Source organism: Choloepus didactylus, chromosome 13 (assembly GCF_015220235.1).
Source record: "Choloepus didactylus isolate mChoDid1 chromosome 13, mChoDid1.pri, whole genome shotgun sequence".
Lineage (NCBI taxonomy): Eukaryota > Metazoa > Chordata > Mammalia > Pilosa > Megalonychidae > Choloepus > Choloepus didactylus.
Genome location: NC_051319.1, coordinates 21,425,656 through 21,453,232, shown reverse-complemented (window position 1 = coordinate 21,453,232; position 27,577 = coordinate 21,425,656). Strand labels below are relative to the sequence as shown.

At 35.2% G+C, this 27,577-nt stretch overlaps 1 protein-coding gene across 2 annotated transcripts in view; it reads left to right on the top strand.

Moving 5' to 3' along the window:
* EDIL3 (EGF like repeats and discoidin domains 3) overlaps positions 1–27,577 on the top strand; it is a 469,327-nt gene that overhangs the window by 132,911 nt on the left and 308,839 nt on the right. For both annotated transcript variants that reach the window (XM_037801476.1, XM_037801475.1), the window contains exon 2: positions 11,651–11,779. In XM_037801476.1, the coding sequence (XP_037657404.1) occupies positions 11,651–11,779 (129 nt within the window). The remainder of the gene's footprint in view (positions 1–11,650; positions 11,780–27,577) is intronic.

The window sequence follows — 27,577 nt, the reverse complement described above, 5'->3', positions numbered from 1 at the left end:
TAACTTCAAATCATTCTACTGCTGTCTTAAATGACAACTTTTTAACAAACTTCTAAATAAAACAAAATTAGGCTTTGGCAATTTTTTGTAATTTTAGCATGACATATCTCTTCTGCCTGGAAAATTGATAAAATGGGTTATCTGGTAATTAACAAAATGTCCTGCTCTTCCTTTGAGTCATTATGTTTAAGAAATCATGAAGTTACTTGACTTGTTTTGGACTCATTTTCCATGGAAGTTATTTTTATATTGTGGCTGACCAGCTTTACATTTAGTAAAGCCAGAACTCATGATTTAAACAAAAGGAAATTATGAAACTTCCTCATTTGGACATGGCACTGAATTTCATCTTCTTTCTATCACCTGATTGTTTTTATAAAGTCAATATGAGTTTGTGTTCTTGACAAGGACTGATGGGCTAAGTGTTACTATCTGGATGCACTGCATTATTTATGTACAGCAGCCAAATCCTATTTTAGTTTATCCTTTGCTGTCAACTAAAGAACTGCAGTATGCTCTGAAAGAACAATTCACCAGGTTTGTAATTTTTATATAATCATCAAAATGAGAGCATAAAATTCAACAAGCTCTCTTATGCCTTTTCCAGGAAGTCAGAAACTGTCTTGTGTCATTTACTTGTTTGCTCTGTTGACACTCACCATACGTATGTGGTATAACCTCTAGCCTGGATCCAGCAGTCTACTACATACAGGCATGTGCCTCAGCTGTTATCTCCAACTGGAAACATGGTTGGATACGTGGTGCCACTATGAATTCTTGTCTCCAAATTCAACTGGGCCCTAAGTGCTTTCCCTCATTCTTTTTACTGTTTCTCCAGACAGCAACCTCCAATTTTCTGCAGTTGTGTGTTACCTTCTACTCTTCACAAATCATTAACACCATCACATCCTGAGCAGCCTACGACACAAAGAAAACAGAAAACACCAGATTGGAAATCTCTTTATTTTTGTAACAGAGTCTGCAGACATGCAGGCATCCATGTTAACCCAACCCTCCTGTTAACATTGGTCTCCGTTTTCATGTATCAAAGGCAAATACTTCCACGTGGATTCTGAGGTCCATCTTCATATTTTTTCAGATTCTACCTTTGCAATTCACCCCTCCCCCTTTTTTTGACCATGTCTTTAACGCTTTCTTTTCTAATTAGCAGTGTCTCATCATCACCAAAATACTATCACTTTTCTGCCATTTTAAATATGTTTTATACACTCTCCTTCCCACCCCTTTTTTATTTTTATTTCAATAGCATTTATCCAGTACTTTCTATGTGTTGAAAACTTTGTTAAGCTTGTAATGTGTTAATTCATTTGATTTTTACTAGTAACCATTTCACAAACACAGAAGTTGAGAAAAACTTGTCAAAATCATACAGTTAGTGCATGGCATAGAAGGATTGCAGATCTGGCCTGCCTGATTCTGGTTTTTAATCACTGTGTAAGTTAGGGTTCTCTGGAGAAATAAAATTGTAAATATTAGATTTTTTATAGGAATTGGCTCACATGACCATGGGGATTGGCAAATCTGAATTCTGTACAGCAAGCTGCAAGTTGGAAACTTGACACTGGTGAAGTTAATTCCCCAGAAGGTGGCTGGATGAAGTAGAGATAGAAATTCTTTTTTCTGACTTCCAAAACCCTCAGTTCTTACTTTAAGACCTCCAACTGATGGGTTGAGACTTCTCTCTTTGTTAAGGACAATCTCTATTCTGGATGGTAGAGTCAATCAGTCATAGATGCAATCAACTGACTAATGATGTAAATCCATCTATGAAAATACCAATCAGTAACAGTCAGGCCAGTACTTGCTTGACCAAACAACTGGACACCATAAGCCAGCCAAGTTGACACATGAAATTAACCATCACAATCACAGTGGTATTTCCCATATAAAACACCTTAATGCTTTAGTCAAACTCCTGGAAGAATCGTTTAGAGTCATTAGTTGAAGTTCTCTACCCCTTTTATTCTTGGATTGCAGCAGGCTGGCATCCACCCCACCACTTCCGTGAATGCACTGTCATCCAGGTCACCTTTCCTAAAGCAAATCAACACTTCTGGATCCATGCTCTCTTTTTTAAAATGTTAGTGTTTCTCAGGATTTATTGATCCATATATAAAACACTTTTTAGGCACTGACTATGTGTTCAGCACCATCTTAGGCAAAAGGGAGAATTTGGTAAGTTGAAATGATTCCACCAACAGAGAGTTTACAGTCTAGGAACCCATGTCCACTTTAACCCTTTCCATATACTCTTCACATAATTTTTTCTTCATCTCAATGTTTTAAATGATCAACTCGATGCTAATTTTCCATCTTCACCCCAAATCTTTCTTCCCAGGTTCAAATCTATAAAACCAAATTCTTGCTAAGCTTCTCTATATGTGGATCTCCACAGGCACTTTAAGCATTTCCAAAACTGAATTTATCACCCCTTTCATCATTATCACCAAACCTGTTCCTTAGTATGTTTTCTATTAAAATGAAAGGAATAGGCTTTTTATGAATTTTCAAATATGTGTTTCATTGTTGGCTTTCCTTGTACCATCACATCCCGTCAAACACCAAGCCTCCTGAAATGTTCTGGATTCTACTTCTCTAGATTACCATTGTAGCTCTTCCAATCTGGGCCAGTATTCCCTGACAGGAAAACTTTCACAGCTTCTTAACTGGTCTGTCATACTCAGATTTTGCCTCCTTGCAGTTCATTGTCTATGCTGAAGCCCGGGTGAATTATCTGATGTCCAAATCATGTCACTCTCCTGCTTAGTAGTACCCTTAAATAGTTGTCCTTTATGCTCAAGAATGTCCAAACTCTTTAAAGGTATCTAAAAAGGTACCGTTTATCCTGGCCACTGCCTACCTCTTCAGTTTTGTCTCTTGCTACATCTCTGTTTACACTTGTCTCTCTAGTTAAACTGAGCTTCTTCCTGTTTCTCAAGCATATGCTCTGCCTCTGGTCCTAGAATTTGCATGTGTCGTCCCCTCAAATTTCTTGGCCCATTGCATTGGCTATTTGGTTTCACTGATCTTCTGCTCTCAAATTGGATATCACGTGCTCTGGGAAGTCCCGCCTGACTCAGAGTTCTGAATTTAGTGGTTCCCCTTTTATTCTCCCTTGGCATAGCTGCAACATGTAGTGGTTACTGCTTGTTGACTTACCTGTATCTCATGTTTGACTCTGTGAGAACAGGTGTTTGTCATGGGCCCCATTGTATGCACAGCAGCGATCACATGCAGTGGCTTATAGATGGACTTCAGTAAATATTAACTGAATGACTGGATATTCTTCATAGGTGGAAATAATATCATCAAAAGTACTTGAGAAATCTATAAGGTTGAATTTTCTGGTAATTTCTAAAATTTCAGCTAATTATTTTAATAAGGGTTCACTCTATGTTCATATTAAATAGCAGCTACCCTATTCTACCCAACATGGTGAGTGCCTGTATTTTTGATGTGCCAGATCTAGCTTCCTGAAAATGAACTATTTTTTTCATACTTCATAGGGAACTAAGAAAGCAAGTTAGCCACATGATACCTTCTCTCATTTGCCCTCTTCCCAATTGAAGGCAGAAAAATAAAAACTAACCTTCTCCCTTCCTCTTTTCATTCTCCTCTTATTTTCTCCTATTCCTTTCCCTTATTTAATAAATTGGATGAACTTTAAAATATACTGAGGACTGAGTCCCACTGCCAGTGATTCTGATTTAATTGGTCTAGGCATCAGGAATTTGAAAAGCTCCCCAAATGATTCTAATATGCAGCAAAGTTTGAGAATCACTGGATTAGATCATCTCTAATGTCGCTTTCAATTCTAAAAACTCTAGGTTCTGTTATTTTAAGGGACTCTCCAGAGTGTTTTAAAATACAAGTATGCCAAAAGATTTTCTTTTAAGATGTTAAAGCCCAAAATATTTTTGTCTTTTTATGCAATCTACCTTGATTGAAGCTGTAGGTTATAGGGTCTAAAATTCTGATAGTCAACACTCAATGAGTGTTGCTGATTCTCTTCTGATTCTAATTCTCTTCAGTCCAGTATGCCCTTAGCCTTTTAAAAGTTATCTAAAATGGAAAATACCTTTAAAAATAGTGGGACAAACTCTTGGCTAACAACTGACAGATGCCCTGTTTTAAATTAGCATCAGCACAGTTCTGAATGGTCTAAGGAGTTCATTTATAAGTTGTGTATTGTCTATGGCTGAATATGACTATTTTAAAGCCACACGGAAACCAAAGTACAGATCTGGATCGTCTTTTATTGTAAGGATGTCCATTGATTTACCAGTGAAATGGCAGATCCTAACAATGCCAACAAACTTACTCCTATTGGCATTTTTATCTTCTTATTTCATTCTCTGTTTCTAATTGTAGGATGGTCTGTGATAGCAACCAAAATTTGTTTTTAAAGCACATACAAAGCTAAGAATCAGCTCAAATCTCTTTTGAAATTTAAATGAGCCACCTTGTGAGCTTCAGGTTGTGAGAGAAGGCTTTAAAATCAGAATGTATGCATCAAACTCATTAGAATGTACAACAAATGAGATTTCAGTATTTGACACAAATGGTCTCTCAAGAAGCACCAAAGTAAATCATGAGGCCTATTGTTGATTCAAAAATTGACGATTTATTTTTTTTCTGCACAATTTCACAAGCAGTAAGTCATAAGGGTGGTTAACATTTTCTGTGAGTTTTATCATTTTGAGTATGCAAATTCTCATGAACTTTATCTCACTTTAATTAGAGTTGTTGCTCATTTGTGTTCTGGGTTGGCTCATTTTGCCAAGTACTCTGTTTAAAAATTCTGGTTCAAAATTCTGACATGTAGAATTGAAGACAAAGCTTTTATTTTTTTTTTCATATGTTTAAATGAAACAATAAGAGTATAACTGCCAACTTTAATGGGAGAGCAATAAATTGAAGACAAGATTGTAATGCACTTTGTTGTGATTGTAGAAGATGAATTTAAATGGTCTCTGTTTTATTTCACCTATAAATATGGATTGTAATGCTCTATGTTTAGTTTGTGAAGATATTGAAAAAATTAAATAACATATCCTGTTAATGAAGTAACATGCTTGAGTGATTTGTCACCACTTTTTTGTTTTAAATCTGTATACAAACTTGTTACAGAAATAGTAGGACAAGGATGAAGGCTCAGACATATTCTAAGAGGCTGCCAGCACTAGTAGAGGAGCAGAGAAAATGGAGAAGCATGCATTCATCCAAATAAATTATTAATATATTTACATTAGTACATAAATGCATGAATATACTCATAGTACTAAGTAAATATGCAAATATATGTAAAAAATAACAGTATAAAAATCTGTAATTACACTCACATGTAAAGGAAAATAGAACAGTACGATTTCCCAGTCCTGATGGATCAACATCAGTAGATGGTTGATCCATATAAAGAAAAAAGTTTAGCGAAAATGTCCTTGATTTTCATGAAGACAGAATCAGACATGGGGCTTAAAATAATAAAATCAGCTCCTATTAAAATTATATTGCTGACAAAAAATAATTTGTGTCAGTTTGTTACTGTATATCAGTTACACTGGTCTCTTTTCTATTCTTTGAACTCGTCATTCTCTTCCCTGTCTTTAGGGTTTCACACTTGCTTTTAACATAGCTGGTTCAAGCTCATTCTTCAAATTTCAGCTCAAGTGACACCTCCTCAGGGAGGCCTTGCTTGACTGTCTGTCTATAGTAACCAGTTCTGTTCACTTTCTCACCAGCCTTTTCTTCCCCCTCCTTTAATGGTTTTTATTATAGTGGGAAGCTACCTTACTTATTTACTTATGAGTTTTTCATTATATATTTCCTCTGTGATTATTCAGCTCTAAGAAGGCAGGAACCACATGTGTCTTCATCTTGGCTATAAATACACCCAGTGTAGACTCTAGGGTATCAGATATGGTACGTGGCACATGAATGGTTGATGAATGAAACAGCAATTCTCTGACTGTGAATTGGAGATAGTCACGAACATATAAAGAAAACTGAGCACATGAACCACATGAAAATTTGTGTGTCAATGAGAGTTGTCCTGTCCACCTCTCTCCCAGAGTAGTGGCAACATAGAGTGTTCTCCTTTTCATGGCATTAGAAGTTGTGGACTGAGTTCACAGTAAAAGCACAACTACAGCCATAAATATACAGTTTAGTGGTTTTATTTATTTATTCTTTTTTTTTTTTTTTTTGCATTGTCCTCTGTAATGCTACACTATATTCTATAGGTGCATACACACTTTGCTATCTAGGTTAAAAGATCATGGGTTGCAAATTGATAATGAAGTGAAATAAGACAGACCCGAATCACCTTGAACATGAGGTGACTGGCAACAGGTAAAGAGTGAGAAGAATAAAGCCAACACTGAATGCATGCAGAATCGTCCCAGTCTGATCAGAACCCTGGAGAGTGGGTGGAAAGATCAGGCAAACAGGAAGTTGAATTTAGCCTGCAGTGATTTCTTGCCCCTGGGAAAAATAATTGCTTCATTCTATTGCCAAAAGGCAAATTGGCATCAGCTTAATTTGCCTGGGTGTGCCATAAAATGCAGATGGAATCATAAAACATAGTTGGATTCAGATTAAACACATCTGTCCTAATATAAAGCAGGTGAAGCCAGCCAGCTAGGAAACATCACAATATAGCTTCACACAGATTACAATATTCAGAGGTATATTTCAGAAGCCTGCTGACAATAGAATACAGGACTGTGAAATCTTGTACTATTCCATTTTCCTTTATTGGGCCTGCCTTCTTATACTGGCTACCCTCTTAGTTTTAAAAGACTGTACCAACAGATCCACTGGGAAAAACACAAACAGACAACACATTTCCAAAAACATTGATTTCAAGTCCAGGAGTCTATTACATTTTAATCAGGGTTTCTTACTTGAGCTGACAGTTTCTCAGATTAATTAAAATGTTCACAATGCATTTTAATTGCACATGAAACTCCAGCCAGAGAGAGATGTTTCTACTTGGATCAGCCCACATTTGTACCACCCACTGAAATAACGGGTGTTTAGTGAAAATAATAGACTAAGATTTGATGATTCTGATCAAGGTAACCATATAACTTACCCAAACCAGGACACTTCTGAGAGTTGAAAAGGGGTTGTTGAACCCATAGAGGTGCAACACTCCAGTGTCCTTTCAAGAAACAACATGCTGTTCAGCTGCAAGGAATGTAGTTTGCTGATAGCCTCTATTTTCTGTGCTTTCAGGATCCGACTTTAGCTCAGACTAAATGTTCGATGATGGAACATGGTGAGGGCACTAGTGAGTACCTGGTTATTTCTGCCCCAGGAAGATTCCCCTAAAGGGTCTTCTTTGCTCTGAAGTTGGATTGGCTAAGATTTGTCAGATCTGCATCATATACTGAGGCCCTCCCCACTTAACCCTGCTTCTACCTCACTTCTTTTTACAGGTGTCATACTTGCATCATAGGCTGAAGGCTTCCCCTACCCAATTTTGCTTCATCCTCATTTTGTGATTCACAGGCATTACTTCTCAATAAACATCTTGCACCCTCAACTTTGTCTTAGCATCTGCTCCCTGGGCAACCTATGTGACTCAGGGATGCTACTACTTTTGGGACAATAGGTTTAAAGCAGGACCTCTCATCACCTTAATTATGTCAGGTGGACCTCCTCTGCTTTGCTTTCTGCTAGCATTGTCTACCTAACACGTTTACATATGGGTGCCTTTAGTAATCTCTGGCAGACTGGAGTTGAATAAATTGAATATTTATACTATATTGAAAAGGATGCAGCATGAACTTCCTTCTTTTTTGTATTAAAGAATCTTCTTTCTTTGTCCTCAATTATTTGTTGGTGTGTAAAAAACCTCCCCTCCCTTCCTTTTCCCCACTTCTTTCTAAAGATTCTCCCTGGAATACCTCATTCACATCCATAATTACCAATCTATGTTGTAGCAAAACCTCTGCAATTTCATACCTGCTTCTTCCATAGCTTATTGGGCATTTTCACTTTGGATGTCCCACAGACCTCTCAATCAGTCCCACAGATTAATTGGCAACTCAGTTGTAAAGGCAGGAATTTTAGAAACCAATCCAGGTTTCTTGCTCTCCCTTAACCCCAACATTAATTTGGTCACAGCGTCATCTTGATTTTACTGTGTTAACCTTGGTCAAATCTATTAATCTCTTTTCTACCTTTCAAAAAAGACACTGAGAGTAAATATCGAAGGGGATAAAATAAAAGATGAGCATTCACAAATTTGATAGTATATTAGAAATATGTAGACATAAGTGAAAAAAAAAAGAACAAAAAGTGCAAGTACAGGAGAGAAAAGACAGGCCAGCTAAACAACAGCGGGCATCTATGAGAGATAACGAGAGGAGAACTGATAAGCCTGTGTCATTTTGGTCACAGAAGCATTATATGACTGGCACATACACCTGGTAGAAAATTAACTACATTTAATATTATCAACTAGAAAGGGCTGCACTGGTGCCAAGAAAAGTTTCCTTAGGACACCCCACATTCCCCATAATCACAGGATAATCAAAGAGACCAGAAATTCAGACCTCACATGGCCCTGGGGTTATCAAGACTGTAAGTTCATGTCAGTAAATATCCTATTAAAAAAATTGGGTATAGGGGAGAGAGGGACCTGAATGACATGATTTTGATTTTCGATAAATGTGTAAAATCCAAGCCTCTATGTTTGAGAACCTCTTGGGTACTGTCTTCACTTATGCCTTTCCTTTCTCCCATGGGCATTGCTTCTGTCAGTGTAAATAAATCAGTATAAGTGTGCATAATTTGCCTTGCTCTGTTGATATTGCTGCACCAGTAGATCCTGATCTGGGAGATGTAGAGCTTTTTTTTTTTTTTATAGTATAGACACAGCATAAAAAGCAATGTTTAGGGGTTAATGCTCATCTTTATGCAAAATATGGAGCTAATAGAGACTATGCCTTTGGTCTGACTATATAGAACTGTGCTTCTTTGCTCACACACAAGACAGAGGAGCATGATCTTAAGTGTCACTTGGTGATTGACTCCATCTATAAAACTTTAGCAATAATACCATTGCTCTAGAAAATTACCGGGGGTAGGGGTAGTGATGGTGGGGAACTTTTTGTTTCTTATTCATTACTTCGTATTTATATACTGGATTGGAATTAAATGGTGCTTCCATTGCTTTCTCTGTCTATACCTAACTTTGAGGAGGGTCAAGAAAATGCTCCTCATTATCTTGCTGAGACTACTGCAAAATTTTCATGCCTGGTGCTTTTGACCTTAGCCTTGCCTCCCTCCATTTGTTCGGGCACACTGCTGCCTAAATGATTGTTCTAAATACAAATGTGGTTATTACTTTCCCATGCTTATAGTCCTTTTATGATTTTCCAGTGCTTAAAGATAAAATCCAAGAATCTTGGCACAGCCTACAAGGCCCTTATTTATATGACCTTGCTACCTTTTTTACCTTTCCTTGTGGAAATCTGTGTTCTAGCACTAGTGGGCTGCTTGAAGTTCCTAGAATGAACCATAATCTTTTTCATTTGTGCATGTTTTTCCCTTTGCCTGGATGGTTGAGCCTGTAACCCTTCCTTTTCTCCATCACCTGGACAGCTCTTAATCCTTTTGGAAGTGTCTGTTGACCCTGTAATTTGGATCATGCATGCTAATCACAGCTCTTAAAACTATGCAGTGCATTTGTTCCTGCATTTTAATTTTTGTCTCTCATGCTAGGCATTATACTTCTTGATGGTAAAGACTGTGTCTATTATTTCTATATGTTCAGCACTTTGTTCAGTGTCTGACATACATAAGCACTCAATTAATGGCAGGGTAGATGGAAAAGTAGATAGGTCAATGGAAGGGTAGTTGGTGGCTGGCTGGCTAGATATATAAAGAGATAGAAAGAGAGGAAGTCTGTAGAGATATCTTTCTCCAGTCATCACCTCCCCCTTCAAATATACTCATAGATTGCTGCCAGAGCTGTCTTCCTATGGTATAGGTCTAACCATGTCAAAACTTTAAAACCACAGTTAACTTTCAGTGGTGCCTCCTCTTATAAATAAGTGTGACTTTTTAATCTTTCCTGATCTGACATATCAAGACTTTCTTCTGCCATTCCCAACAAAGCACTCCATGGCCCAACCATACTAAATTCTTTGGTAATCCAAAGGCACATTCATTCATTCATTCATTCATTCTTAAGGCTATCCTTCCTAAAATCTCTTCCAGTGCTAACAGAGTGTTTCTATCCATCATCTTATATGGCTAAGTAAATATAAAATTGACAAAAATCTTAACCACTATTTTCATTTTTCTAACTTCCTATTTAGGAAGTTTCCTTTTAAATTGTATAGACTCTTATCAATCAGATTTAAATCCTCTCTAGGTAATAAAGCCACACCCATTATTCCACCTAAAGCATGCTTTTCACTCTACACTTAGCACTACTTGGGCATGTCAGTCTGCTGTGGAACAACACATTAAGATTTCTAGAAGCCTTCTATAGAACTGAAAGGGTCTTTTATGCCCCACCTTAATTCTCTGAGATGTTTTCACAGAGTCTGATAGCTATATCTTTGATTTGGTCTTTATGTTGAGACCATGTCTTTCTGCCAAAGCCCTGGATTTGATCTTTCACTTGAGAGGCTGGTGTTGGTTAACAGGTTTATTTTTCAGCACAAGTCCCTCTAAACTCCTTCTCTTTGTTTTTAAAGTGACTGGTTCTTTATTTAGCACATCTCCTTTTTGTAGTACCTTATCATGTACAACTATGAAGAGCCGACTGGTACTCAAAACATTCTGCCTAGACATCTCACTCCTTATATCCAAAAGCTGCTCAATTGCATTTTGTCTCCCAAGTTACCTCAGATGACAGCTTTATCAATTGCTTCTTTCTGCTTAACATGGGTAGTCATTTTTCTAGCCTTCCATAGCCATTCCTTCACTGATTTTCCAGATTTCTTCTGAGTACCAAGGCCAAGGCTACATATTTTAGGTCTTTGTTATGGCAGCAATTTATTTCTCTGTAGCAGTTTATTCTCTTATCCTTCCATGTTTCTCTCATCTCTCTCAAGCAGGATAGCCTGAATTTACTCTCATGGCTGTGGCAGAAAGGAAATAGAAATGTGCAAGTGCTTTTACAAGACCCACCTGGCTTCAAGTCAGCTAACATCCTTTTGGGCAAAGCAAGTCACATGGGCAAGCCCAGATTCTAGGGCTCCAGAATTAAACTCCACCCCTTTACTGGGAGGAGTTACAAAGTTGAAGAGCAAAGTGTGTGGATACAGAGAGGCTGTTTATTGGAGTAATTTATGAAACCAGTCTATCACAAATATTTAGGCTAATGTTCTCTAACAAATTAGACTATTTCATTTGCATATAAGGAAACTCAAATTGAATTAAAGTCCTTCAATATGCAATGTTTGAATTATAAAGTTAAATTTTTAGCATATTATATACCATTTTTTCTTAAAGTATATGGTTTCAAATGGGTTTTGAATATCTTATACATAAATCTAGATAGTATCGTTATGCTGCCTAAAGAAGATTAAAGGGGTATGTAAAACATGTTTCAGTGCCCAAGACAAAAAAAAAAAAAAGTCAATCTCTCTTTCTTATTCCTTAGGTGATATTTGTGATCCCAATCCATGTAAAAATGGAGGTATATGTGTGTCAGGATTGGCTGATGATTCCTTTTCCTGTGAGTGTCCAGATGGCTTCACAGACCCCAACTGTTCTAGTGTTGTGGAGGTTGGTAAGTGCAAGATTTAAACATTTTGGTAGTTATTCAATTTGTTTTCATGTATGACTGACAAATTTGGCTGAGGTGCAGTCTGAGGATTGCTGTATATTGCTAATTAATTTATTGCATTGTAGGACTATAAATTTTTCTAATGTTTAGGTTTTATTTCAAGTATATTTTTATTAATTATATTTTCAAATAAATCATTTTCCACATTTTTAGTGCTTAATACTATTCTTAAAAACACTACAAATAATACTTGATCATACTAAATGTCTTATATTTCTAATATTAATATAAATTTAGATTACTATTTTCACTGCAAAATAATTCCCATGTGGATTTATTCAAGTTAAATAGTCACTATATATGAAATATGATTTATTTTAGGGACTGCTAATATCCATCATTATTTTATAGCTGTTCTAATGATTACTTTTCTAACAATATAAACATAAATATATAAAAGAAGACAATATTCCAACTGCAATGATCTTCAAAGTCTTTCCAAAAACTCTTCTATGCAAAAATCAACCAATGATTATATTTGATTTTTTTTCATCTGCAAAGTACTTTATTGGTATGTACAGTTATGGATCCAGGGTAAATTGCATAATTTCCAAATAGCTCCCTTTTAAGGAAATCGCTGTACTTTAAAATAATTTAGTATTATGTAAACTTGAACAAAGATTTTCTCTCTGATTAAAGCTAATACCATTATTAAGTTTGAAATTTTACCATGTTTGTTTACATCAGTGTCAAGAAGAGAGTAAAATGGACAATAGGTGTTCAGTAAAAGAAAACGAAACGTGTTTTGGTGAAAGTTTTATCAACCAGCATAAACCTTGAAAAATTCAGGCGATTTCAAGAGCTTTTGAAAACTAGTTTGGAAGAAGAAAATCAATAGTGTCTGTAATTTATGGGATCGGTTTAGGTTAGTCATAATTATGTCCAGGGCATTTAACCTAGTTCCTTATGCATAGTAGGAGGCCAGTAACTATTTGTTGAATAAATGAAAGAATGATTAAATAAAACCATTTACTTGCTATTTTTGGCCACTAGTTTTTGGATTTTAGTGTGCTTTCCTTTTTGAATGTGTTTTTCTTACTTTTTTTTTTTTTTTTTACATTGCATTAGTATACATGCATTATTTCTGAAAGAGTTAATTATATTACTCCTGAAAAGTTAATTTAATTCATTTCAAAGGCTTTTATTAACTTGCTGATATTTTAGGGGGGTTGATACAGTGTCATAAAAATAAAACTGGTTTATCTCCTTTGACCCAGTCTCCAAATATGTACAGTTGATTTTCAGGGCTTAATATGAGAATGACATCCTGAGGAAAGTCTGTATCTCTGAAGAAAATTATAGTCATAAATATTCCTAACAGGAATATATGAGTAGAATAAAAATGTAGTGTTTTATTTTAGATCCACTAACCCGAAATTGGCAGTGCCTTCGAATTGTAGCATGTGATGTTTTTCTCACTACTTTGCAAGGGTCAAATGTGGAATCCAAGAAACAAATGTATTTCAAATAATTAGGAAATGAGTATCTAAACAGATTTTTAAGTAAATACTTAAATACTTACAGTACTTTTAACAAAATATAGTTTTAAACATTAATTCAGCATTCATCATTTTATCAGAAGGAAGCTCACTGCCTTATTCCAGTTAGTTCAATGAGACTTTAGGAAATCACATGCTTTTAGAATTAAATTACAGTCAGATTCACTATTTTATTTTAGCAAACATCTCTGATATTTGAACTGGAGTTGTTATACTACGTTATCTGAGGATCTGTGTTTTTATGATATGTTTCATGTATCCCACCCTTCCATGAAGTTTATTTAGGGGGACTTGGAAGAAATATATCCATTTTATATTTGCTTTATCCTTTAGCATAACATGTTAGTAACACTAATTCTGATATCACATATTGATTCTATAATAGTAAAGTAATAGAAAACCAGTGCCCTAAAAGTTTAAAATGTCCAGAGTTTCTTTTTTTTTTATCTTCATTTTATTGAGATATATTCACATACCATGCAGTCATACAAAACAAATCGTACTTTTGATTGTTTACAGTACCATTACATAGTTGTACATTCATCACCTAAATCCAGAGTTTCTTAAATATAACTTTCTATATTTGGAAATAATACTTTTAAAATATTAAAAAATAGACAGCTGTTTTCAAATAGATATCTCTTTAGGGAAAACCCTTACCTTACCTGCTACCTTTGTCTCAACTCCATATTTTCTTACATTTAATAAGGGCATCGTGAATATTTACTGAATTAAAAACACTTAGTAACAATGCCTTTAATACATAGCCTACCTTCCCTTTGGTTTTTACATATTTTTAAAACTAATTAAGTTGGGAAAAAATATTTGTAACATTAAACATTAACTACTGTCCTGTCTTTTTGGTTTAAAAAAATAAACTACTTTCCTGGAATATTTTTCTTGTAAGATAATTGTTTCGCTGCTGTTAGGACCAGTATAAAAAGCACAAAGTGTACATGAATTTTATACAAAAAAATCTATAGGTGTTTTAAAGTGATATCGTAAAAGAGAAAAGAGGTTTTGAGTTGTCACCATAGCTGTGTTTTTACTTACATGTTAGTCCTTCCCCCCAAAGATGGAGATATGTCTGAGGCTTCCTCTAACCTTTTCAAACCATATAAATTTTGTGATTATATGTAGATCTAATTTTCTTTATTCTTAATTTCCAAAGCAAAGTAAATAGACTTACCTATATTTGCTTAAAAAAAGTTGTGTTTTGATTTGAATTTTAAAAATTATTTTTATCCCATTCATGCTACAGTCAAACATGCTCTCCTTCTTACAGCACATCTGGAATAGAGAATTTCAAGTGCATATTATTCTTAGAGATAAAAAACCTCTTCATGATTTTACTCCAAACCTCATTACTTTGCAGTAACTTTGTTCTAAGTTCTTGATGGTATTTATTTAAAAAGTCCAATTTTGTACTTTTAATCTGCCCTTGTGAAGCATTTAATGTCCAATAAGCACAGAACACTTTCCTGCATTCGCAGTCAATCCTCACATCACTTACATTCCAGTGTTGCATGTGGAAGCTTGGAGAAATTGACTTGCTCAGGTTTGTGCACTTCATTCTCTGGACAATGCTGCTTTTCCTTGAACTTCTTTCTGTCTATTCCAATATCTGTCTTTACCCCCTCTCTTTTTCTCTCTGTCTCCCTCATTTACATTGACACGTCAATGTTCTCAGCCTCTTAGAATTTTTGACTCACTGCTCGTACCCATAAAAGGCAATAGGAAAACATCTTTCCTCAGCAAAGGAAAGGAAAAAACCCTATTTCATACCTTCAGATTTGAAGCTGTCAGTCATATTAGCCAATGTTTGCACAGATGTGCACTGGACACTGAATTTCTCTCCAGAGGATTCATAGAGAAACTACCATGTGTCTAAGCCTCAAATTATTTCCCAATTATGTACTGATATTCCTGGATGGCATCATATAATTAGGAGTCAAATGTTAACAATTTACTTCCTACATACATTCTCTATTATCAGTGAATATTCTAGAGTTCATACATGGAAATCATGCTCTGTGGGATAATTCTACTGTATGCTATCAGAACAATCCAGTAAACCAGTGACATTACAAACATTTGCAACTCAAATACACAGCATATTAATGTACCTAAGGGGAACAAAATAGGCCAGCATAGGTTTTTTTCCCCATTATTTTGAATGAAAGCTTAGTTTTCAGTCATTCATTTTTAAATTATTATTAACTATTCTTTTTTAATGCAATTTTATTGAGAATATTCACACACTGTATAATCCATCCAAAGTATACATTCAGTGTCTTACAGTATTATCATATGGTTGTGCATTCATTGCCACAATCAATTTTGGAACATTTTAATTACTCCAAAATAAAGAAACAGGGTTTTCACAATCACAATAAAAGCTGTATAGTTAAACAGTCATCATCAAGAATCAAGGCTACTGGGTTATAGTTCAACTGTTTCAGGCATTTCCTTCTAGCTATCCTAATACACTAGAAACTGAAAGAAATAGCTGTAAAATGCATAAGAATAATCTCCAGAATGACCTCTTTACTCTGTTTGAAATCTCTTAGCCACTGAAAGTTTATTTTATTCCATTTCTTTCTACCCTTTTGGTCAAGAAGACATTTTCAATCTCACACTGCCAGGACCAGGCTCATCCCTAGGAGTCAAATACCATGTTTCCAGGTGGAACTATACCCCTGGGAGTCATGACCCATGTACGGGGGAGGGCAGTGAGTTTACTTGCAGAGTTGGCTTAGAGAGGGAGGCCACACTGAGCAACAGAAGAGGTTCTCTGGGGTGATTCTTAGGCACAATCATAAGTAGGATTAGCTTCTCCTTTGCAAGAATAAGTTTCCTAAGGCAAGCCCCAAGATCAAGGGCTTGTTCAGTCATTCTTAAACAAATATTTATTGAGTATTGTTGTAGTTTGCTAATACTGCAGAATGCAAAACACCAGAGATGGATAGACTTTTATAAAAAGTGGGTTTATTTCGCTACACAGTTACAGTCTTAAGGCCATAAAGCATCCAAGGTAACACCTCAGCAATCGGGTACCTTCACCGGAGGATGGCCAATAGCGTCCGGAAAACCTCTGTTAGCTAGGAAGGCAGCTGGTGTCTTCTCCAAAGCTCCGGCCTCAAAACAGCTTTCTCCCAGGACGTTCCTCTCTAGCAAGCTTGCTCCTCTTCAAAACATCACTCCCAGCTGCACTCAGTTCCTTCTCTTTGAGTCAGCTCATTTATATAGCCCCACTGATCAAGGCCCACCCTGAATGGGCAGGGCCAAGCCTCCATGAGAACATCTCATCAGAATCATTACCCACAGCTGGGTGGGGCACATTCCAAGCAAATCTAACCAGCACCAAAAGCTCTGCCCCACAAGACCACAAAGATAATGGCATTTGGGGGACCCAATACATTCAAACCAGCACAAGTATCTATTAAGTAATCTTACCTTGGTGCTGGAGATGCAATGGTAAACAAATTCACAGAACTTTCAGTCTAGCTGGGAAGGCAGATACTAAATAAATAGATAAATATAATAGAAGATGTGTAAAGAACCGTGAGAATATAAAGCACGTGCTCTATCTTAGTCTGGGTGTCAGGGAATGTTTCCCACCTGAAAAAAAAATCTAAACACAATTCTAGAAAATAATTGTAATTTAGTAGGAGGAAAGCTAAAAGTAAAAGACGGGAGATGAGAAAAATCACAGAGAATTCCCTGAACTGAAGTTCAGTATGTTCGAGTTAAAAGAGGATAGGCATGACGCCCAGCAGTAAGGGTAGGGAGGGCAACAAAGGGCATATTTTGCAGAACCTTATATAATGTTTCAAGGAATTGGACTTTATACCAAAGCAATGAAGATTTGTCCTTATTGTTCAGTGTAGCTGTAATATAGAAAATGAATTTAAATAGAGGAAGGCTCTAGGTAGGGGATAATTTGAAAGATGCTGGAACTTTCAGACCAGACGTTACGTTGGCTGGGTCAGGGTAGTGACAAAGGGGATGGAGACAAGTAGGGAGTCAGTAAACATTTTGAGAAATAGTATAGACAATTTTTGATTGCTATGAGAGTATTGAGAACAAGAGCTTGGAGAGAGGGAGGAGTAAAAGAAAAGCACCCTAGTTTCTGGCCTGAGTATCTGGGTGTCATTGAGACAGAGTATGTAAACTGAGGATATACAGGCTTGGAAGGCAAAAAAAAAAAAAAAAAAAAAAATGAGTTCAGGATTTCACATATTGAATTTGGAGAATTTGTTAGACACATGCTTGTACCTAAGAAGTCAAGCATGAGGTGGAAGCATGAGTTTAAAATTCACAGTTACCACATATGGTTATTGAGTAGTTGAATCTGCCCAGAAACAGAAAAATTTGTGAAGAGAGTTCCTAGAAGTCTGTTTTATGCCCACCACTTTCTTGGTACTGAGGGAATAGCAATTAAAAAAAAAAAAGACCTTGCCTTCGTGGATCTACTATTCAATTGAGGAAACAGACAATAATGAGTAAAAGCTACACTTCTACAGTTAACATAATAAAAAGTTCTGTATAAAAAAATAAAGCTGAGTATGAGATAAGGAAATAAGCGGTATATTTTTGGATAGGACTATTAGGAAAGACTGAGAAGCTGGTGTATGAACAGAGAGTAGAACTTAGAAAAACTTCATTGTGTAGGGATAGAAAGAGGATAATAGTTAAAAGGGGAATTTGGGTCAAGGGAGGTTTTCCCTAAAATGGAAGACTTTGCAGTATTATGATGCAGAAATATTACATTAAACCTAAGCTTGTGTTTTAGTAAGAATAAGCTATTTTAGATTCTCAGAGAAATTTCAACAATATTTGACATACATTCAACTGATTAAAACTATCAGTTTGAAAACAAAATACGGAAACAGTGGAATTTGAACAGTGATATATAATCCATCATTACTATTGGAAAAATAATTTAAGGTTCCTGTGTTATTGAGAATAGTTCAGTACTTTTATCCAAGGATAACAAAGTCAATGTTTCATTTCATTTATAATTTCTCCTTTATTATCCCCTCTATAGTTGCCCTGACTTCTTACCAGGCTTTCTCCTTTAGGAAAAAAAATACATGACGGCGTTTTATCCAGTTCTACCCTCTCCTAGTCTATCTATTGTATCTCATTCAAACCTATTTTCCTTTGGTAATTGGTAGCTCTTTTCTAACATGAATTCACATTCTATCAAATTTGTGACCTTCATATCCCCTACTAATCTGTTCTACTGCTTCCATTTCATTATGGGACACTGGTTACATTTACTCCAGGAAACATAAAGACTGCCCTGCAAGTTAAAAAAAAAAAAAAAAAAAAAAAGCAAATTGCACTGAATATTTTCCTTTATGAATAGCCATATTTTTCTACCCCAAAGATCCCTTCTATATTCTATTTTTCTTTTAGAAGGTGTTCCCTCTCAGAATATCAAGTTGTGTAGCAGAGGCGAACTCTGTAGAAAAGACTTCTTGTGAGAGATCATGAAATATCAGGCTGTTAGCTTTATGTAGATCTCTGGGGTGGTATGAGGCTATTTTTAGATTCCTGAACTTCGGTTACCAGTGAGGGATTTGGTAAATTTCAGTTAAATTATTCACATAGTAGATAAAATTATGTTTAGCTGTCAGGGTTTTTTGTTTTTTGTTTTTTCTTAAGATTACTTTTTGGACCAAGAAAGGAGAGTTCATGATTGAATCCCTCTAGAAATTATTATAATGACAGCTATTCTGCTGAACTAAAATGATTTCTCAAAAGCTGCTGGCCATGGATGATTGCTAAGAAATTTCCTAGTCAAGTAGTGTCAAAGGGATTTATTTTCAGAGTTGGCTATACTTAATTCTCTAATAATAAGAAGGATTGAATTATGTTTATACAAATAATTAGAATTATACAGTTAAGATGACAGAGTTAATAATTTAAAAAAAAATTGTGTTTAATTTTTTTGCTTTTTGGGTATACAATTTTAATAATATAATTTATAAGCTCATTAGCACATTGATTTAAAATATTTCTACTTTATTTTTAACTACAATGATTAGAATTTGTTCACTTGCAACCAAATCCTAGCAATTTATATATTAACTTCATAAAAAAAGTAGAATTGCAAAGAACCTTGGAAATTACTAAGTACAGAAACCCCAATATGCCCAGTCCAAGGACCATGGCCTGTTTGGGGTAAAGCTTTTGTTTGTAAGAAAAGGCAACATAGCACATTAAGAAGAAAATTGTTGTATCCTATTTTAGTCACTGACTTTTTCTCTGAGAGTATGCACGTCTTATCAACTGGAGATTGTTTTAGTTTCCTCATTGCTAAAGCTAACACCATGCATTGGGTTGGCTTTAACAACAGGAATTTGTTGGCTCATGGTTTTGAGGCTAGGGGAAGTGCAAATCAAGGCATCATTAAGGTGATGCTTTCTTCCAGAAGACTGGCATTCTGGGACTGGCTGACAGTGAACCTTGGTCCTTGGCTCTGCTGTCACATGGCAATGCACATGAAAGCCTCTCCTGGCTTCTCTCTTCATTTCCAGGTTCTTTTGACTTTCAGCTTCTGGTCACTCCCCCTGTGGTTTTGGCTCTGTCTGTGTCCTTCCCTTTAAGATCTTCAGTAATAGGATTAAGATCTATCCTGGGCCACACTTAACTGAAGTAACCTCATCAAAAGGTATTATTTACAAGGGTTCACCCTCATAGGAATGAATTGAGTTTAAGAATTTTTTTTTTTTTTTTTTTCTGGTGCACATAGCTCCAAATCACCACAGGGATATATCCTTTTGTGTATAAAGTAATAGTGGATGTGTATCAGTATGCTTTTTCTGTGTAACAAATCATTATAGCATTTTGTGGATTTAACAACCATTTACTTTGCTCACAACTCTCTAAGTCAGCTAAGTGGTTTTTCTGGTCTAGGACATCTTGCCAGATCTTTACTGGACTGACCTCTGTGTTTGCAGTCTTTGGGTAGGTAGACTTGCACAGAGTAAAGGTAAGATGGCCTGGCTGGGGCGGTTAGTCTTTTATAGACTAAGCTTCCTAACACAGTGGCAGTTTCAGAGGTCCCAAGAACAGTAAGAAAGATCATCCCCCAGTGTACAAGCACTTTTCAGATCTCAGCTGGTGTCACAATACATAACACTACTTTCGATGGGATGGTCTGCAATTGCAAGTTGCGAGGGTAAGGATGCAAGGAGGGAACGAATCTATGGCCAGTTTTACAGTCTACCATAGGATGTGGTTTGATTGCTTTTCCTTTCATTTTACTTTTAAAAGAGCTCTTATTGGAAATGCAAAAAGTTAATAAACATGTATGTTTGTAGAAACTTATTTTTATGTGATTGGCTGTGAAAACACAAATTTTAGTAATGGTGATTTTATATACACCCCTCTAATTGTTATTCTCTATAAGGGAGGAAAATGTTTAAAAAAGTCTTAAGAAAGGAAAAACTTGATTATTTTCTGTTTATTTTAGAAAAATATACTTAATATTTAAATCAGAAAAGTGAAAATGGAAAATGGCAATAAATTGTCCTTTCGTTCAAATTCCAAATGGAGTTGCATGAAGTTGGGTGTGGCACTGACAAAATTTACAATTCTGCATATTTATAAAAATGAAAAATACTCGTTTATAAAATAGATCACAGTGGCAAATTTAGCATTGAACTGTGGGAAAATTTTCTCTTCCAAGTTGAGACCTTTCATGGAACAGAGTTCTACAGGATTCTCAGAAATGAATTGTAAAATATTTAAAACATGCCCAACAATCTGTAAAACTCCCCATCCTGCTACCTGGTTTTCTCTTCATTGATTTCAGCATGAATTTATTTCTTTATTCTAATTATACCTATTGTTTGTTTCCTTTTCATTGAGTTAATTACATACCAATCTATGGTATCCTGAATAGAGCATATCATTAAAATAAACATTAATTTTTAAGTACTCATGACGAGTCATTAAAATTTTATCATAACAACGAAATTGATGTGTTGCTAGAGAATGAGCAAAATGTTCTTCCCATGATTGCAAGAGAAACAAACTAGAAAAAGAAACAAATGATTTTCTCTGGTTGATTTACTGAATGTCAATTAGAAGGAAGATGAACAGTGCTTAGACTGCTTTTGTCTTGGGTATATAGCCAGCTATGTTTAAAATTTACATTTTATGTGTAATTTATTGATATCTTCATAAAAACTGTAACATAAAAATTTGGGAAATAGAAAGAAAAAGAAGAAAACACAAAATACAACCTTACAATCCTGAGATAATTGCACAGTTTGTATATACTTGTAGTCTTTTTTCTATGATTAGCTATGTTCACCAATCTATCTGTATATGCATATATAGCCATAGCCATATAGAGTAATATAGAGTGATAGAAATTTAAGTTGAATCTTTATACATAATTGAGAATGTGTGTGTGTGTGTGTGTTTGTATCTATATATATGCATGAAACTTATAGTATTTATAAATTATATTTTTTGATCATCGGTTTTAGTTTTTTTTAAGGGTATAACATTTATTTAACATTAGCATCTTTTCACTTCATTAAAAATTCTTTCCCAAGATCATTTAAAAATTTCATCATTTATCATCATTTATTAAACCATTCCCTATTTTGGGGCATTTCAGTTGTACATAAATTTCCCCTATTATAAACATTTTGATAACACTATTACAACTAAATTTTGTGTACATTCACTACTGTCTCCTGAAACTAAATTCTTTTAAAAGTAAATGTCTGAGATATGGCTTATTTGAGAAGCTTTATTATCATAAGGGTTGTATAAGAAAGCCTAAACAGTTGTATATTGATGGATTTATAATGAAAAGGAAGCTTAATAGACTTAGGTCCACTTAATCATAGTACTGCAGATTTAGGATTATATGATTTGCACATATAGGAGGCAAAAAAAAAAAATACTTGGAGAGCAATAGAAGAGTACATTATCTCATCAAATATATTTAAAAAATAACATGAAGACTATATCCCCTTATGGTAACTGGAGCTGTGATATGATAAAGAAAGCCAAAGAAAGTATGTTAAGTGTAGGAAGTGAGAAAACAATATCATTCAGTTGGAAAGTGAAAGGATATTGGATGAAAGACAGAGGCATGTGTTCTCACCTCTCCTCCTACCATCATATCACAGAAGAGAAGAAGGTGTAGCAATCAGAATTCATTGAAAATAAGTATTGTAATAGTTTATAATTAATTTCTTGAAACTATTAGAAACAACTTCTGTAGCATCTACCATTAGGAAATTAGATAAGTTAATTAATCAACACATGTTATTGGCACCTATTTTGTGCTAGAATCATGCTGGATGTTGTGAGGAAATCCTAGAGTTAAGCAAAAACATGGTTGAACTGAAATACAAGGCATGGATCCCTTCTCAAGGAGCTTAAAGTATATGTTATTGTGTGTGTAGGTTTATTTGGTTCCATGGTCTAGAAGACATAGGAAACTTGGGTGACATCTCAAGGTAACTTTGTACTATAAGACAATTTATTGTCCAACATATATCAAAGTATTTATGTGAAAGCAAGTGCTGTAATCCATATTACTTAAAGTGCTGTGGTGACACATTTTTTAAATGAGTCATATGATGAGAGAGAACTTGGGCAGAATCCTTTTCAGAAGATACTTAATTTTACCCTTGGAAAGGATAAAATTCACTGAGTTATAATTAATAAAGTATATAATGGGCAGCATCAGCATTTATACTCTTTCCTTTATGTTAATCGAGGCTTGGAAAGTAAAGTAAGGAGGATATAATTTCAGTTTCTCAGCAAAATACTAATTGAGAGAACCAAGATAAGGATATCTGGTTTTAAAGTACTAATCCTTTGAAAATACAACAAATTTCAAATTAGAATTATCACCTTCTTTACAGAATATTTTGATAAATCCCTACAATGTCTTTATCTGGCAGAGTTTTAATTGAGAAATCAGATCCCAAGTTCTTGATCCAAAAGCTAGGGAATCACTGGATACAGAATGTACTACTTTTATTATCTACATAGTAGCTACCAAACATTTTCAAGAACAAGACATAGGTTGCATGTCAACCCAGCTCTCTTTCAATCAGTGGCGTGGCTCACCAGGAAATGGATAAATTGGGGTGCATGGCAGAACAACCTCTGGCCCTTAAGGTTATATTTCATTAATTATTCAACTACAGAGGTCAAGCTGTGTTACTCTCCACAATAATTTCTTGACCCAAAACATCTTGGAAAGGCTCACCTCACAACTAGCTGTGCCAGTTGCCAGATCATCAGGCAATGAACATTGAAGGGGGTGGTACAGATCATATTTTATACAATTTAACATGAGCCATAAAATGCCAAGGGTGTGATTTCCTATAATAGTGCCTTACAATTTTCAACTATATTATTCATTAAAATGCAAATATATATTACACTTGTAATAACACTGTGAAATAAATAAGCGAGCTGATACCAATACCAAAGTTAAATGGGAAAAGGGATTCTGTGATAAATATAATGACAAGACCAAGGCATAGATTCCAGCTCAATGGTATTAGGTGTTAAACTTGAGATCTTTGTACCATGCTTCTTCCACAAGTGCTTGTATTCAGGTTAAGCTGTGCCTGTCATAATTTGAGGATGGATACTTTGAATTAATGAGAGAACTGGGACATTAATAATAATAATATTAATAATAATAACTTTAATTCTAGTGTTCATTCACAGTTGCAGTGTGCTTTCTTGGAATTCATTAGTAGGTAGATATTTGATGGAGCACTTTTTCTCTAAGAGTGCATCGCTATGGTATTGCAGTGAAGAAGCCAGCCAGGCTGGCTGGGTTCAAATCTAAGCTCATCTATATACTATCTCTGTGACATTGGGCAAGTTGCTTAACCTCTCTGTGCCTTGATTTCCTAATCTGTAAAATGGTGATAACAGTAACAACTTGAAAGATTTTATCTAAATTATAATTAATTAATAATTAATTAAGTTATGTGTGTGTATATATCTTAGAAAAGTGACTGGCTTATAAGTGCTAAGTATATTAAATAAGTAAATATTGAGTAAATACTTAGACCTTATGGACAAAAAGCTATATGCAGAAATCAAGCATCCAGGTCCCTGAATATTCAGTCATTAGTAACATTATTGAAATGTCCAATAAATCTTGACCTATTATTTTTATGTCAGGATTTTTTCTGCTTGTGCTTGAATATGCGAACTGGGAGCAATTTAGCTGTCAGCTTTTAATTACACAAAAGAATTTCTTTCCTTTAACATATAATTTGACAAATCACCTCAGTCAGTATGGGAAAAAGAGAACCCTATGTTTTGTTATTCTAAAATTATGAGTAATATAAGTAATGCTTGCATAATTAGGAATTGGTCTTTTAGGAATATAGCTTTTCTTACACTTAGAGCAAATAAGTTATGGATTGATTTTTCTTTATAAGATTCAAAATGGGAATCCTGTAAAGGTATAATAAATACCAAGTTGGAATTTATGAAAACATACTAATATTAGGTTCTTACATATGCTATATCAACAGTAAGCTCTTTGTGACTTTGCATAAAGATATAATCACAGAGTAGAAAAGATCAATGCCATCTTTCATTTAACAAACATTTATTGAGCATTCCTGGGAAGTTTTTCCTGACCTCCAGGAGTGATGGACCCTTTCTCTATGACCCCAAGATAAAGAGCCTGCCCTCCAGATATTTACATCAAGAAAGAGTTGCCAGACACTCATCAGTAGTCATTACAAAATACAGAAAGTTATAATCATCAGGGAGTTGAAAAGTAATAAGGGTTTCAGGAGGAGAAAATACTGCTTCTAGTTTTGGGGATCAGATCCTCTAGTGATCTGAGATGGCTTTTGAGATAAGCTGGGAGGGAAGTACAGTTCACCAGTAGAAATTGGTGACGTGTTCTCAGCGGATGGGAACACTTCAAGAAAAAGCTAAAAGATGATGAAAAGCACAAAGATAGGAAACTTGGAAAACTTCTGGAAGAATTGGCCTTAATAGTTGCGTAGATTTTAAGATGTCTACAGGAAGGATTGGGAGCAAACCTGGGAAGGCAGTTTGGACCTAGAGTATGTAGAGCCACTAGTCATCTCTTTGAACTGTTCCATTAACATAGTTCTCAATATTGTCACGAAAATTATCCCAGGCACATGAGTCTGTAACCTCTCTTGATAATAGATAATTGAAACATACAATCATTATAAAAACAAAACAACACGTAACTCTCAACTTCATAGTATTTTGGAAAATTTTAAGTACTATCTTAGGCATCTCTTTTTTTGTATTTATTATTTTTTTCTAAGCACAATTTTATTTGATATATATTCACATACCATATAATCCATCCAAAGTATACATTCAGTGGCTAACAGTGCCATCGTACATTCATGACCACAATCAATTTTAGAACACTTTCATTACTCCAAACTAAAGAAAAAAAGAAAAATAAAAAAGAACCCCGAAATCATTCCATACCCCTTATAACCCCCCTCCACTATTTATTCATTTTTTTTTAATATATTATTACACATCTTCCCATACATTGGCTGAAGGGAGTGTCAGTCACAAGGTTTTCATAATCACAAGTTACCTGATGAAAGCTATATGGTTATATAATCATCATCAAGAATCAAGGCTACTGAATTACAGTTCAGCTGTTTCAGGTATTTCCTTCTAGCTATTCCAATACACTAAAAACTAAAAAGGGCTATCTATATAGTGCATAAGAATAACCTCCAGAATGACTTCTCAACTTCATTTAAAATTCCTCAGCCACTGAAACTATTTTGTTTCATTCCTCTTCCCCCTTTTGGTCAAGAAGGCATTCTTCAATCCGACAGTACCAGGGCAAGGCTCATCCCTGGGAGTCATGTCCCCCGTAGGGGGAGGGTAATGAGTTTATTTGCGGAGTTGGCTTAGAGAGAGAGAGGACACATTTGAGCAACAAAAGAGGCTCTCTGGGGGCATAATTATAAGTAGACTTAGCTTCTCCTTTGCAGGAATGCATTTTTCCTAAGGCAAGCCTCAAGATGAGGGCTTGACTTATTAAATTGGGAGTCCCTAATGCTTGCAAGAATATCAGGAATTCTCCAGGTGGGGAAGTGTAATATTTCCATGTTTTCCCACACTCCCTCAAAGGGACTTTGCAAATATTTTTTTATTATTTTAGGCATCACTTTTGAGGTTTAAATTGTTTAAATTGTACTATCTTTTTCTATTACAGTTTTATTCTGTCTCCTCTATTTTTTTCAATTCATTAATTATTTTTATTGTTTTCTGTAGGGCTTGGTCTAAGAGGCAATCAGTTTGCAAAGAAGTGAGTTTGACTCATTGACTGAAATTAGTTCTAATTTCTAATCTAGAATTTCTAACCAGAAATTAACTGTTGGAAGCAAAAAACACACAAGTTTAAAGACAGTTTTAAGGCGACTGTTCTATATCTAGAAATTTCATGTGGCAGAAGGAGAATCCCCTGAGAAGCCACAAAATATTCATGCTCACTTAGATAGGCACCTAGTCATGGACACCAAAAAACACAGTTGCCATGACAACAAGTGTTTGTTCTTCCTATCTGTGGACTTTTGTCAACTATATATGAAATACATGCACTCTAGATTCTATGCTAGAGGTGAAAGTAAAAGATTTGAATGATACTTTGACGGCTTTACTTGGTTTCATAGTTCTTTCCAAATGCTAAGATTCTTTTAACATTGCTCACAAATCAGTCATATTCTCTCACGCCTCCCACCCCAGCATCACCTCCTCAGCCCATGCCTCCTGTTTGTTTCCCTGACCAATCTTGTGATCTGGCAGGAAGGAGATAAGATTTGTAGTCCCAGTGCTTTTGGAATTGGTCTGTAAGCAGAGTTAGAGGAGGAAGGGAGAGGGAATGAATTCTTTACTATTTTAGTAGCTAATACAGTGCTGGATTGTTAATTGTAGCATAGCCCTCTAAATCAGGCAGGTAATAATCCCATTAGATTTTGTGCTAGCTAGATTATATCTGGAATACTGTTTTCATTCTTGCTGCTATGTTTTAAAAGACCTTGACAAATTTAAGTTTATCCAGAGGAGGTTAATAAAAATGGTGACCAGGTTGTCTACCATAATATATCAACTTAAGTGGGAATGTTTTCTCAGTTAAGAGATTTATGGGGATATGACAGCTGTCTTCAAACATTTTATTGGCTGACATGTCAAGGAAAAAGCCACA